The sequence below is a fragment of the Cyprinodon tularosa genome, unplaced genomic scaffold (genome assembly GCF_016077235.1).
Source record: "Cyprinodon tularosa strain WSP-4 unplaced genomic scaffold, ASM1607723v1 ctg45, whole genome shotgun sequence".
Taxonomy (NCBI): domain Eukaryota; kingdom Metazoa; phylum Chordata; class Actinopteri; order Cyprinodontiformes; family Cyprinodontidae; genus Cyprinodon; species Cyprinodon tularosa.
In genome coordinates, this window is record NW_024039174.1 from 598894 (window position 1) to 614715 (window position 15822).

General features: G+C 38.8%; 1 protein-coding gene across 2 annotated transcripts; it reads right to left on the reverse strand.

Annotated features, from left to right (window-relative positions):
- Positions 1 to 1026: 1026 nt before the first annotated feature.
- trim110 (tripartite motif containing 110) lies at positions 1027 to 15496 on the reverse strand. 2 transcript variants are annotated; one of them, XM_038300437.1, is made up of 8 exons: positions 15116 to 15496; positions 14078 to 14585; positions 13786 to 13881; positions 11159 to 11392; positions 9182 to 9204; positions 8835 to 8980; positions 6117 to 6388; positions 1027 to 1445 (listed from the first exon to the last, which is right to left on the reverse strand). In XM_038300437.1, exons 2-8 carry the CDS (start codon positions 14564 to 14566, stop codon positions 1176 to 1178), a joined length of 1530 nt encoding a protein of 509 aa, XP_038156365.1. In that variant the 5' UTR covers positions 14567 to 14585; positions 15116 to 15496; the 3' UTR covers positions 1027 to 1175. The 2 variants fall into 2 exon arrangements, with proteins under 2 accessions (XP_038156365.1, XP_038156364.1); XM_038300436.1 differs by having other exon boundaries at positions 14078 to 14602.
- Positions 15497 to 15822: the final 326 nt, after the last annotated feature.

Here is a 15822-nt window from a genome sequence, read left to right on the forward strand (position 1 = left end):
TAAAACATAAATCTGTATAACAATGTGAAAAAATAATGCTTGGGAAAATACGAAAAATATAATTTGAAAAAAATATACTGCATCATGGAGAAAACAGCAGAGTTACTCTTAAGACCGTTTTGTTTTTAGTAAGAAGTTTTCATTTCTGGATTGAATTTTTTCCCCCTTAAATTTCCTGCTTGCTTCCTTGCTGCAACAATAATGGAACAAGATGACTACTTCTACTGTTGCATTTGCAAGATAGACTTTTACCCAAATCCAGCCTTATTTGTCCAAGCAGTCTTAAACTGTTTAATTATTGCTTTGACTTTAGTTACAGGCAGTATAGTATAGAAAAAAGGATAGATTTCACAATGGAGAAATTCAACCCTCCATTATGACCCATCCACTTTGGGGAGCAGTGGGCTGCCACTGTGCAGCGCCCGGGGAGTCGCGTGGGGGTAAGGGTCTTGCTCAGAGAGCTAGAGTGCAGACTGTGGGGATCGAACCGGGAACTTGCAACCTTCTCAGAGCACAAGTGCACTGCTCTGACCACTAGGCCAACACTCCCCAAATAGTATAGTAGCTATTGTCTTTTAACCATTTCAGGTTTTATCAAGACTAGTAAATCTCTACTGTAGATATTATTTAACATGGTCTCTTGTCTTTCATGTTTTTAAGAGGACCAAAGCAAAAAAGGCCTCAAATGATTTCAGAGAGACTCTTTTGATCTAGTTTTGGATGACAAAGTTAATGTTTTATCGAAATTGTGATCCATTTAAAACTGTGTGAATTAATTAAAATAGCTTTTTTTTTTTATTTTAAAAGGATTGCTGTCACTATAATGGTGATAGAAAGGATTTTGTCTACAACATGTATTTCTTCTAACTATCCTACTTGTTGAATAAATGTACGCAAATCAAAGGTTAGATTGTCAGTAAAGTTTCAATGAAATCATTCAACTGAAATTAGAAAACATTTTTACTATGACTAGAAACAAATGTTCAGGATGCTTCAGATAAAAAAAAAAGACAAAAAAAAAAAAAATTTGGCTTAAAAACAGACTTTACTTAAATGTCCCCGACTTTGCAGTGTCGATATTGTTAGAAAGCATTTCTGGAATAAATGTTTACATGAACAAGTGTCATTTAACTCGCAGTTCTGTGTTAGTAGTTTCCACAGGGCTGTTTTCATCCTCACACTTTGACAATGGAGATGCGACTCTTGAGCTCAGCTTTATAGAGTCCCAAGCCTAAACACACAGGCTGAGTGAAGCTGGTGGAGAAAGTGTGGAGGTGGATAAGGTTGTTGGAAGGCCCCACCTCGGAGAAAGTGATGGTCCCAGAGCTGTAATCCACAGCTACTGCAACTCGATTGCCAACCATCTGGTACGTGAGCCGAGTCTTCCTGCGGTTGTGCCAGGCAGAGAGCTTTCTGTCGTGTTGCTGGGTCAAGCTCCAAGACACCTGGGAGCACAACAGCAACGCTTTCAGCAAAGACACCAATGGAGGGAAAGAGAAACACAACACATACTTCCTGAGTTCTCTGACGTATTGGTATTTTGCATCTCGACACACCTAAAAACTAAATGTACCTTAAGAATAAATTACTGGCATAAAGGTATTGTGGAAGATTTTTTAAAAGACCCTCCCTCTCCACTTAAAAAAAAAGCCCATTTCACCTTGTGCCCGCCCTGTTTAATATGTGCTTTCCTCATAGCTCATACAAGCTTATTGTGTCCAGAACCAGCAGGGACTATAGTTAACTCAGTTAACTGACCGTTCAGACAGAAGATCACTGCTTTTTGCTCCGTTAGTCAACTCCTCCTCCACTGCTCAGTGCATGCGCCATCTTTGCTATTAGTCGCCACTGTCGGGTAGCAACAGCCTATGGCGACATAGGCTGTTGCTGTGACAGCAAATCCAATGGCACAGGCCACTGTGACAGCAAATCCCATGGCGCTTTGCGAGGAGAGCTCTCCACACAAAGCATTCCAGGATATATCTAACACTTCTGAGGCCTTTCTGTTCTTCTCATACACTTCGTAGACACTTTTTCTCTTACGACCCGAAGCCATTTTCAAAGAACCACGGTAGCTCACCACACATATGCGGCTGAAAGTGTGCATGCGCATAAAATGATGGCCAGCAAGAAGAGCACGTAGGACAGCTTTACATAAACATATCACCAGAATGATTGACAATTAGGAGGACCAGTTATTTAGATGATCCATCCGGAATTAAAAGATCATCCTCTATGCCTTTAATTAAAAAACATTGAAGGGCGCCAGGGGAATAAAGCCAATATTTGATTCTTTGAGACCAAATCAGTGCAGGTAGAAGGTTGTACACGAGCAAACTCCTCTCATTTAGTATGGAAGTGTGAACAAAGGAAGGTAAAGGAAAACTATATATAAGCCTTGAGTGCTGACACTGTTGACCTACATTTGGGGTTGTGTCCCGAAATTGAATACTTGTCCTTAAAAGATTAATTTTATCCTCTCCAGATTTTCACATTTCTACAAAAGCATTCAGGCTAGAAAAAAAAAAATTGAGGCACATGGGGAACCTACAAATGCAAGGGGAAATGCTGCAATCATAAAATAGAGAGAAGCAATGGGCAAACCTGGTGTGAACACAAAATGCCCTGAAAAAATAAAAAGATACTAACATACAGCATATGCAAAGGAAAACTGCGGCTAGGAACAAAAACAACAGCAGGTTAAAAAAAAAGCTGAAAACTAGTTCCTTATAAAGGAAATGCTCCAAAATATTAGGAGAGTCGACCATCATTTTATATTTGACCAAACTCTTATCAAAGACATTTACAGAATGAACTCTATCTCTAATAGACCAGGTATGTTGACATGGACATGGTGTCTAATGTAACCATGTATCATCATACCAATGATGCCACAGTGACTGCAGAAAGTTTGAACTTAGCTTTTAAATACTGTCCCAATATAGATGCAAAATTGCTCTTATAGTCAGTTTCTTCCTTAATAAATCCCTTTCAAGTTTTGAGTGTTTACTTTTGAATACCCTACCCCTATGATTTTGTGCCATTTAGTCATAAGGATATGAACTTCATATTCATGAGGGAATTAAAAAAGTTTGGACCTGTTGCAGTTTGCTCATTTTACATGTGTACAGTATATGAAGTTGCACCTGGTATTAAGACAAGAATTGAGCATTCTGTCAAGTTTGCACATGTTTTCACACATGCAAATATAGCTTAGGGGTGCATTACCATTAGTTTACAGCAAATTCAAAATGTCCTGCAATCACAAAAATGAGCCTTGCAGGCTAAAAAAATAGGGTAATAAACCCAAAAATTAAATTTGCAAACAGAAAAAATAGACTCGCACAGAAACACCAAAAACATACGGAGGAAACAACGCTGCAAGGGAGAAAATATGCAATCAAAGAAAATAGGGAGCAGCAAAGTGGAAAAGCCTTGCAAAAATCCCCTGCTGCAAATACATAAATAACGCTAACACACAAAACACATGCAAAGGATAAATGATGCAAGTACCAAAAAACAACTCCAAATTAAAGCAGAACTAAGAAACATACCTAAAAATAGCCTGTTCCTCTGTCTGGACATTTTAAACTGTTTATTTTTATTTTTATTGTGCAAGTTTATGACATGAAAGAGGACAAAAAAATAAAGGTAACAAATGAGAATCAAAACGGGACAGGTCTCAAAGGTCTTGGGAAAGGCGTTTGCTCTGTGATGAGACCTAAAACAAAAAGAAGGATACAAAACTGATACAGACTTGTAAGAATTATATCTGCTATACTATTGTGACTTTAGAGTGATCCATACATCCATCCATCCATTTTCCATCACGCTTATTCCAAGCGCGGTAGCGAGGGATGCTGGTACCTATCTCCAGCTGTCTGTAGGTGAGATGCGGGGTCCACCCTGGACAGGTCGCCAGTCCATCACAGGTCAACAGAGACAAACAACCATTGACGCACACACTCACACCTAATGAGAATTTAGAGAAGTCATTTAACCTAACAGTCATGTTTTTTGGCCTGTGGGAGGAAGCCAGAGTATCCGGAGAGAACCCACGCCTGCACAGGGAGAACATGAAAACTCAATGGTGAAAGACCCCCGGCTGGGAATTGAACCCGGAACCTTTTTGCGGCAAGGCAGCAGTGCTACCCATTGATATATTTTTTTTATTTGTATCTATAAAACATGGATAGGATGAATAACTTTATGAGAGCAAATAAAACTAAAAAAATTTACAGGACAGGCAAACGGACACCGACTGTATAAAAGTAACAATTTGCAGTGAAATGTGGTCATGATATGAATCTTCTAGCCGAGAGTGACAGCGCTGTGCCTGTGGGGTGCAAGGCTCCTAGAGAGCAGTCAGTGTTTACAACAGTGTTATTTTAAAAATGTCCTTTAAAGAGGAATACCACTTGAACGTTACTAAGAGCTGCTTTAAGAAAAGCTGCAAACTAGGGTTGCAAAATAGAAATGATCCAGACCACTAGGGGGAGAGGATCATCAACTCATATTAGACCAGACCGTAGATATTACCAAAAACCAATGGCTGTGTGTCCAAACATCCACCCTGACCCTTCAATCACTGCATGGAATAGGAAACTATATAGTGGAGTTTTTAGTGAACACAGTCATCTGACCATTCGTACAGATGACCACTGTTTTTTGCTCCCCATTGGTCATGTGACTCCATCTTTTTTTCTCTCTCATCCCAAAACAAATCCCATGATGCTTTGCGAGGAGAGCTCTTGCAAAGCATTTTGAGATATATCTACTCATCTTGTGACCATGGATGCACTCTCCTTTTCAGGGTACATTGTGGGGAATTCGGAGTGCACTACTTTTTCCATCCACTAGAAATTCAGACACTTATATAAAATGGTGTAACCACTATATAGTGCTCTAAATAGGGGTTAGGGTGGATGTTCGGACACAGCTAATATCTATGGATCAGACCATTTGCAAAAACATAAACAGGATGCTTTTCAGCGGGCATTTGGGGGAATAAGGAAAAAGTAAGTTTCCCTTTGAATTTTCTCTAAGCATTTGATATTTCTGAGTGTCCTAATTAAGTCTCCATTTATATGTAAAGCTAATTGCCAACTTTTTTTTAAATAACTTGCAGTTGTTTGGCTACTTGCTTTGCAGCTTTTTTCCTTTCCGTGTCTTTTGTGTGTTACCAACATTTATGTATTTACAGCTGGTATTGTGTTTCCACTTCACTACTCCTTATTTTCTGTAAGTAAAGCTTTTCTTCTTTGCTTCATCTTTTCTTTGCATGGGCCATTTTGTGTTTTTGTCTCATTTTTGTGTTGCTAGTCTAATTTGTTTGTTTCTAAATTGAATTTTTGTGTTTTAAGGACTTTATTCGACCCATATTTGCTGTGAAATAAAGAATTTGCCCAAGCTTTGCACCCCTTGGCCACTATATGCAAACTCTTTAAAGATAAGTCCTTTAGAAGTTATATGACCAAGTCAGAGTTCATATCCACAACCTCTCCAGTTACATGAAAAACATTATTCTGGAGGTATTGTGTTAAGTTATATGAAATGTCTTTATCCTTTAAGCTTGGATTACACATGACCAACTAATAAGTGTGATTTTTCAATATTGTTTAAGTCAATTTTATCTAGGTAACCTTACCTAGATAGATTCTTCGCAAAGGTTAAAAAAAGGTTTCCTCTTCCTTATATGTATGTTTTTTGAGAAACATTTAAAGTTAAATGAGAAATAAAGTGCTCAATAGTGCAAGAAAACATATAGTCAAATCTTTACCGTCTGATCTCTGTTTACTGGTATAACTATGAAAGTGTGTCCAAGTTTATCTCATTGGTATAGTTCAACCTTGCACAGAAGCTGATTCCTTTTCTGCCAATTGGATAACTTTCTTTGTTCCCTAAAGTCAGGTTATCATATTAAAACCCTTTCCCCCATCTTTAGAAAAGATGAAATGACCACTGACATGTTTGACGGTGCACCCAAGGTAATATGTGTAGTTTTAGTCCTGGTATTGTTTTAAAGTTTGATGTCTTGGTAGGTCTGCAGTGAATTTGTTGCAAATCGTCAGATGAGACAGATGTGCAAGGCATTGCATGTGTTTTCTTTTCTTTACCTTGTTGTTTCCAAATGCATTTCCTTCTTTCCCCTTCCGTCCGATGCTGCGGTAGCAGACGGCAATGTCCCAGAATCCCTCAACCTCCAGCTCCCAATAGTAGGTCCCCGAAGAGAAGGTCTGGACTGTGAGGACCTGCGGCCAGTGGTCAAAGCGCTCAGGGTGAGCAGCGCGGGGAAGGCGGCTTTTTACACGTGTGACTGAACGCAGATCATCAGAGATGCTCAGCAGAGGATGTGCAGAGTTTGTGTCCAAGGTCAAAGGGCTGGTTACTGTAGGGAGTAAGAGACTCATCAGTTATCTAAAAAATAACATGATATGTGGATATGTATTGAGTACTGTATAACTTATATAATATTTCATTTAAACTCCATTTTAAGCAGATTTTACTCATTATGTCAAACTTTCTCTATCCCTTGAAACTCAGCTTTTTCTCCCATTTTATTGGATTGGCTAATTTTATGGAATAAAAAATACATATATAGTATAAAACATAACTGAAAATCTTAAAAGTAATTTTTATGGTTTTTGAACCTTGTTTTCCTCTCATCAGACATAAGGTAATAGGGTAGCAAATTCTGGGAGGGAAACCAGTCATCCTTTTGCCACGTGACACTCCCCGGGGCATTCTGGGGGATCGTCCTAATGGATAAAGCCGGAAAAACTTTACAGACTTTTAGGCCCCGTCCACACGAAGCCGAACCCTGGCCTAAACGCACACATTTTTCACCAAACCAGCCTCTCATCCACACGAAGCCGGCGTTTCGGGGGTCTGTAAACGATCTTTTTTTTATTCAGCCTTCAGAGTGGGAAGATTTTGAAACGCCGTTTTCGCGTTTCCATCTTTAAGCTCTAACCGCATTTTTTTTTTTTATACGCATGCATCATAGCGTCGCCTCTTAACACGCATGCGCGACCAGTACCACAACAACAATGGCGCCGTACTGTGTTGAATGGTTGCTGCTAATGCTACTCACCCTGCTGTCGGGCTTACAACAGAATCTTCTTCTTCTGGAATATCTCCAGGAAGAACAGAGCAATGTCGACGACATAGTTCAGCACCTGAATTTGACTTAACCACGAAAATGGACCCGCAGGGTAACCATGTATAAATATTAGTGCGCATGCCCAACATTTCGTCGCTTATTTTTGCTTTGGCACCACAACGCCACTTACAGGCCTGGCATACATTTTGCAGCGTTTTCATGCATTCGTGTGGACGATCACATTTATTTTACGTCTCCGTCTTTACGACAAACGTTTTGGAAAATATCAGCGTTTCGTGTTCGTTTTGACTTCGTGTGGACGGGGCCTTATTCATTTTCATGAATTGAGTACGCCTGTGCATAATTAAGTCTCAGTATGTATCTCAGGGGTTTGTCAGAGAACAAACAGCATCACAAAAGTAAGGAGACAGGTGGGGAGATCAGAAATAAAGCTCTAGATAAGCTGTTCAACATGCAAAATCTTATGTGGTGGAAAACCAAGACTGTGCGAAACTCAGAACACATCATTCCCTAAATAAAACATGCAGCTGACAGCATCATACTGTGGAGATTCCTTTTTTTTCAGCAGGGATACAGGTCAGAGTAATGTTAACATCCAGGAAAATCTTGATGAAAAATGGAAACCACAAAAGCCTCAAGAGAAGTCTGTGAAACATGAATGCAAAGCTACTATGGATCAGGTTAGATTGAAGCATTTCAACCTGTTTAGAATGGCCTGGTCCAAGCAAGACCTAAAGATAGAAAATGTATCTTTAGAGAAGCTCATCATCCAGTCAGAATTAGTTTGAGCTGCTCTGCAAAAAAATCAAAAACCTCAGTCTATAGAGATGGAGTTTGAAGGAGAATGCTATATGTATCCACAGGGAGCAAAAGGATTTAGTAGCAGATCTTACACTTTGGAAGGGAGCCACTTTTTTAAACATATATGAACTGATTTTAATGAGAAAGTGTTCTTGGGAAAAAAAAAACCATTTAGGGATGAACAATATTTATATATTGGAATAGATATTTACACCCAGACCTTGTCAATCTTGTTGTTCAAATGGGAAAATATCTATGTGACCCTGAACATATTAAACTTTAAAAAAGTTTTGCCTGAATCAGAAAAGAGAAAAATGTAGTTTTCGACCAAAAGTCTATCCCTAAGAATGCAAATGCTTTTTCAAATCTATAGATCTTACACATGTCTTGATTAAAAACAGCTGATCCAGTTGAATCTTATTTCTGCAGTTGGTTTGAAGATTTGCTGTTTTTAGTTTAGAGTTAATAGTGGTGGGTCTGTTTGCTTCTTAAAAAAATTGATACTGCAGGTCAAACGTCAAAAAAGCATGTCCTTAAACAATTATATCTTCAGCTGCAGTCGCTGGTGAGGAACATGTTTGTTATCCTGTTTAGATTCTGTATTTATAAAGAATGTATAATGTTTTAGAGCAGCTTTTCTTTTCCTTCTACTTCACAAATATGCATTTTTTTTGTTTTGCTCTAACATATACAAATAAAATTAAATACATTGGGGTTTGTGGTTATAATAAAAGCAAATATAGGAAAATTTCAAGGGACATGAATAATTTTCCAAACGTAACATAACTACTGATAGATAAAAAATGGGTCATTAGAAAAAGAAAACATCATTGCCTCTACGTTGAACAACTGAATAGAAGATATTTAATAGGCTGGTTTATGCAGCCCATGGGTGTAATGAGGTACTCACAGAGCTCCTTCTTAAGCTCGCTGAGGCAGCGGAGGGTGGCAGTGATGAACTCTCGATATTTGCTCTCTATGTCTTCAATGATGTGCTTCCTGTCCATGCAGATGGGCTCAGGGAGGAAAAGTGGGCAATTCAGGTCTGCTAACAATCTGCAATACACCACATGGTCCAGAGTAAGAAAAGTCCCTGGAAAATTCCTTTCAATTATGACATTCTCTAAAGCAAACATCATCTAAACTGGACATGTCTCTTATTATCGTTAATTGATCATCCCAAACATTCTTAACAGAGGAATGTTTACTGCTTGGATGAAACATAAAAATGGCCTCTGTTGATTGGCTCGGACTTACTTTGTGTCATCGGATTGAAATGCCTGCAAAAGAAAAGGAAAGTTGAAAGCAATGTGTGACATTATGTTCCAAGAGAGATAAAGAAAAGTCAAGATCACCTCAAGGTTATTCTAAGGAAGCATGCTCTATTCTATTTTTCTTTATTGAATAAAAGGTTATTGACACAATATAAACTGAAAATTCTGTAAAAGTAGTTCAAAAGAATTCAAAAGGTCTGAATCAATTACATTTGCAGCATTTCTTTATTAATTTGCTTGTAAAAGCAAGTCTTTCTCATGGTCTTGATGCAGAATTTCAGTTGGACTAAAGCCTGAGCTTTACTGGAACACACTGGTTAAAATTACTCCTTTTAAACATGGAAATGACTTGAGTTTCCCTTACTCTTGAAAAAAAAAAGGTTAAAGAAAATTATTCAAAACTCAGCAGATTTCAAACATTTTCTCAAAATTTGATCAACATTGTTTCTCTGGCTGGACATGATAATAGAGACTATCTAGGGGGAGGGCAGATTAGGGTGACTGCATGAAGATCTTATAAATTCATAAACTTGCAATTTATTGGTAAACATAAATTGTACAAAGCAGAAACAGGCAGATGCTCTGAACTTGAAGTATATTTTTTTTATCTATTGCTGTTTGAATCTACTATAAACCCAATGAGCAACAGCTCTTTGCATTTTTCTCCTCCCCATCCCCCTCTCTTCTAATCTCTTCATGTGATGCCAACTTTTTACAGGGACAGCATCACAATTTTTGCTTTAACTGCAGCCTGGCAATCTTCCAGCTATCTCAATCTTCTCTATATGCACAATTTGGAGGTGCACCATCTTTTCTGAAGAAATCCTATAGCATAAAGCAAAGGTAGGCAATGTCATTTCTCCACTGCACCACTGTCCTGCAGCTTTTGCATGTATCCCTTGCATCACCTCCTTGACATGTCGGTAGGTTTAGCAGAGACCAACAGCAACAGCTAGGGGGCAGTGGAACTAATTGAATGGTATTGCCTACCCTTGGCTTACAGATTGCAGTGCATATCTATATTGATTCATAAAAGGTGAAACATGCCTCCATTCATTGGCATGAAGCCTGGGTATTGCTTGGTAACATCACTCTGGCTTCAGTTAAAGAAGGGACTGAAGCCAGGTGTAGTGAGATACTGTTGGTGCAAGGCCGACATCCTTATGCCTGAAACAAACTTTTTTCTTCACTCTGATAGCTGCAAAAATAAAACTATATCATTTTGTTGTTCCAGCACTGTATTGGGGTTCTCACTGCTTGTTCTTGACACAATGTCTAAAATTATTTTTTGCGGCATATCCCAGAACAGTTGCGTTGTTGGTCCTGATTTGGATAGGCTTTAAGTAGGAAGAGCAAACATAATTTTCCCCTTCTTTTTCAGGTTGAAAATTCCTGCTTGCCACAGATGCAGAAATCTGTATAATGATCTAAGTAATGGATAAATAGAGGATTGGCAGAAACAAAAAATACAAACATTTGTGTATATCTTCTAATATAAAGCTGTTAGCTCTTCCCCTCTTCCTCCTCCTCTTCATCATCAATCCAAAATTGCCTCCTCTATCATTTTGTTGCTGTTGTACTTTCTCTCCGGGGTGTGACAAAAGCTACAGGGGGCGGAGTACTCTTTGAATTCGGCAGATGACCTTCTCATATGTTTTCCTGAAGACCAGAGAAACAATTTTTTGTTATTGCCATTTCAAGGGCAACTTTTATGTTCTGACCACTGTTGCTACCAGCATCCTTAAAATATTTTGTGGAAGGGCAAAACAGAATGAAGCATTTACTCCAGAGAAATTAAATTGTTGGGATTAAACAGTTATATCTTGTATATCTGAATGTTTTGCACAAACTTTTGCAATCCTTCTTGCACTGCAAGTAAAGTAAACTTATATGGGTCTCTTTGCCATGCTTGCTGTAACCAAGTACCTATTGCTGCACTGAGTAGTTTGGAGATTCTCACCCAAATGAGCAGGAAAGGGTCAGTCTCTGCCAGCAGCAGGTTCAGGTAGTGCTGAATGTTCACTGTCTGGCTCATGTCGTCTTTCACTCGGGCGCAGTCTTGGTGCACACGCTCTATGATCTGCTGCCTTTCCTTCTTGGTGATCTCCTTTAGAGCCATCACCAACCTCTTCATCTGGACCTGTAGATCTGTGTCCAGCCGTTCCACCTGGCTGTTGTCCTGCTTTAGAGAGTCCTGCAGGATGTCATACCAAAAATGAACTAGGGCCATAAGAAACAGGGTACTCTTATAACAGTTTGTGTATTTTTGTTATTCTTTTGTGTTTGCCATGTTTGGACAACAAAAATCTAAATGTCATGAAACTGATTTTGTTTTAAAATCTCTTTTGCTGATTTCTGGGTTGGCTGGCTGTTTACTTCTGGTAATTGGAGTGAGCAGATGCACCCGTCCTTCCTCTAGCTAACCACATTGCTCCCAACTGTTAACACGCCTGTTACCTGCCTCTCTCTACCAGTCTTCACCAGAGTGTCTCCTTGCACTACCAGCCTTTCTGTGTGGACGGCGTGTCTTGTTTCTTATCAGCCTCCTACTCTGGTCTTTTCCTGCCTGTCTCCGGTTGTTCCACCTTTGGTCCAATTTGCTCAAAGCTTTCCTCCAGCCTGTTAGCAACCATCCCTCAGCTTAAAGCCTACATCAGCTTGTCAGCTGCTGATTCTGCACTCATCTGCCTCTTCGGGCTTGCTACCAGTCTTCCTTTCTGCATACCTGAACATTTCAAAAGCTTTCAATCAAGCTTAAAAAAACACTCCGTGTCTGGTTTAATACCATTTTCTTATAAGTTATTGCATCACACAAATATTGTTTGATTTTAATGATACTGTGATATTGAAGTAATATTACTGAATAATTTAGAGTGAATTAAAGAATGGTTAAAACTACAACATTTTGAGGTGTTTTAAGACCAGAAATAATTGTTGAAAATTGGGCCTTGGCATTGATATAATTTTTTCCCTCTAAGTACAATAATAGACATTGAATACCCAGTTTTCAATGTCTTTTCAAAAATCTGAAAATTACAGCTTTTCACCTTTCCCTTTTCAACGAAATGTAGATGTTGTTTATGATGTTTAATCATGTCATCTTTTCATTGTCTTTCCAGCCAATTATTGCTCAGTGGGTAGAAGACCATTGTGAAGGTTCAGTTTTATGAACCTTCAGATGTTGAAAATGACATGCAGCACAGATGGCTTGGTAGTATAACGAAAGAATCCAGTAATGAACAATTAAAAAACAGCAGCTTAAATACTGAGAAGAAAAATGACAGAGGAAACAGATGGGCAAATCAGTGGTAATGAAGAAAAGTTGTAGGAAGCTGAGGGAGGGAGACTAATTAACATGCACAAATAAATTCAAGCACAAATAGATGAAGGGAAGCTGACAGTAGTCAAAAGAAATAAATCCAAATGCAACATCAACTGCACACAAGATCAACAGAGACTTAAAACAAAGGAATGAACCAATATGGCAAAACCATAAATGAAGAAAGAATAGCTGAATATGGCAAGACCTGATGAACATAATAAATAACAAGAAAATTCCAAAATAGTTAAAAAACAATCCACTGGACTTAGTTTCCAAGTTTGAAGATGTTTCGCTTCCCATCCAGCTTTTTCAATTCAAAATGTCAGAACTAGCATTGAGTTCGAGGCTTTATAAAGTGGACCAAAACAAAGCCTTATTTTGCAAATTAAACCAGAAGTACGGGTCCGCTCCTTAGGAATGTGGAGTCGTTTGGTTTCTTTGTTAGCCCGCAATACTTGTTTATGCCCCTGAAAGGGGGATTGTTAGGGAGAACTGTTGGTCTGGCTGAACAGGCGAGATGTTCTAGTCTCCTGTATGGGGGTGGGGGACTCTATAACGCCTCAAACTCAATGCTAATTCTGACATTTTGAATTGAAGGAGCTTCCTGGAAGCAAAACGTCTTCAAACTTGGAAACTAAGTCCAGTTGATTGTTTTTTTTGTTTGTTTGTTTTTTGTTTTTTTACTTTTTTTGGAATGACTATGACCTGGATGACTGAGAAGCGTCACCAGCATACAACATGGAAACAATACAAAGACAAAAAAAATCTGTCAATTTGTAAGAAATGATGAAACACCCACAAATACCCAACTTAATATAGGTAAGGAGTATCACATCGGGCGCATATGATGAGAACATCATTACTAGTTTTTTAAAAGGAGTTTAGCATTGTTTAACCTTCCTAACTTGGAGCCTACTTGCATGGACATACAAAATTGTCAACAAGATACTTCTCGTCCAAGTAATTTTAGCCAAAGGAGGTAAAACTTTTCAGAGAAAAGTCACCCAAAATTGTTCCTTAACTTAAACGCATATTTTTTTAAGAGAAGCATAACAAGATTAGTCATTTAAATGTTTAGCAATAAAGACTAAAATTCCTTAAATGGGGTGTCTTATTTACTTCAAATGACAACATACAATATATTTAACTAAATCAGGTGATTAAAGATAATAATTTATCTTTAAAACGTTTTGTGCCCCCAAGGTTATGAAATAGCTTTATAATTTAGGACAACTTTAGCTGATAAAGTCAAGGTTTCAACTTACCGCCATGACAGAATCGATGTTTTCATGCTCTTTGAGAACTTTCTCACCCTCTTTTAGCTTCTTTTCTGCTTTACTGAGGAGATTCTGTAAGATGATCTGCAAAATGAAGAATCTGTTAGAATCTGTTGCGTAATTAGAAAGTGGTCATCTGATAAAACAAAAGACTTTGAGCCATAATATTCTAAACCCACTTTCTGTTGGTTTGACAAAGAAAATCCCAGTAATATACACTAAAGTTTGTGGTTGCAGTGTGATAAAATGTGAATGATTTTATTAAAATCATCAAGCTCACCTTCAGGTCCTCCTCCACTTTTTTCAGCGGCTTCACTTTGTGCAGAGCGTGCCCCCCCTCCAGCAGACAGTCCCCGCAGACATAAACCCTCTCATCCACACAGTAGTAACGGAATACCTCTGAGTGAGCAGGACACCTGCGCTGGGACAGGTCCCCCAACGGCTCCACCAGCAGGTGGCTGCTGAACGCTGGTCTCTCCAGGTGGGGTCGAAGGTGGTCAGCACAAAGCGACACCTCACACCTCAAGCAGGTTTTGACAGCCATCGGGGAGGGACCGTCCTCCCCCTGGAGAGGGCAGCAGTCACAGAGGACTTCACCATGCTCCTCCTGACATTGGGGGCAGGTGAAACAACCTTTTCGCTCCTCCTGAGGGACCCAGGCCTCACGGATGCAGGCAGGACAGAAGCTGTGGCCACAGGGCAGAGGGTGGGCCTGGCTGAAGCTGTCCCGGCAGACGGAGCAGGTCAGTTCTTCCTCCAAAGCTGCCATGGAGCTCAAAAGATGATGCCTAATGATGAATACAAGCTAATTGATTTGAAGCAGAATGGAGCAAACAAGTGAGTTGGAAGACAATCAATGAAGCTAGAAAAAATATAAACAGCTCTTCTCTTTGGGGCTCAAATGAAAGAATATTTGTGGCGGTTAGATGTCCTTGCTTCATGTAACAGCATTAGAAAGACGAGAGGGAAGCCTTTGATTTGTGCCAACTGTTCACTCAGACCAGTAATCCTGTCTACTGGGATTTTCACCTACTCTGTTCTTAGATTAGAACAATTCTCAGTACATACAAAATAAGTCGGCATAAAAACAGAAGAATGGCAAATTAAACACATAATAATCAACATTCTATTGAAAAACTGCTCTAACATGTGAACTGACATCCACAACTTGGCATTGAAACAAGATCGATGGCCCAAGTAGTCAATTAAAAGCAAGCAATACACAGCAGATGAGGAAAAAACAAAGCTATTTTCTTTTCTTTTTTATCTAAGGAAGAATGGAAAGATTAAAATACTAACCAAATGAGTATTGACTTACTGAGATACAAGCTGTTCCAAAGAACGGGGATCAGGAGATCATCCTCCACACCTTCTTTTCTTCATTCCTTCTACTCATGCTCTATGCAGATTATCTTTGATTTATTTTATTCCTGTTTTTACATATTAGCTTCTTAATTATCAACAAACTAAAAGTGATAATAAAACCCTACGTTACGCTCTACTCTCCTGGTGTTATCGGATTGCTGCCATCAGTGGAGGGCAGCTGGTAGATCGGCTAATCCCAACTGATTCATGGCAGTCAGAGAGGTCGCCTGACCCTAAATTGCTAGGGGGAGGTAGGAGGTTATTAGGAAAGGTTAAATGTAGAAGATTCTTAGTTTTTAGATAAATTTTCGGTTGTTTTTTTCCCCAGATTATAACTCCATACTAATTTCTGTTATTTGTTTGTTTATTTATTTATTTATTTATTTATTTATTTATTTATTTATTTATTTATTTATTTATTTATTTATTTATTAATAATAAAGTAAACTAGAGTAGATCAAAATTATGAAGTGGGAAGAACATGAACATAAAAATATTGAGTATGCTAGAGCTGCAATAACTGAGAAATGGTTAGCCACCTTTCTTGACATGTAGAGCATTTTTTCCAGAAGCGGACAGAGAGTACTTAGTACTCTGAAGGAGCACCTGAATGTCGTATCTCATCTGTCAATAGATGTCCCAGAGCTAGATGTTAGCCCG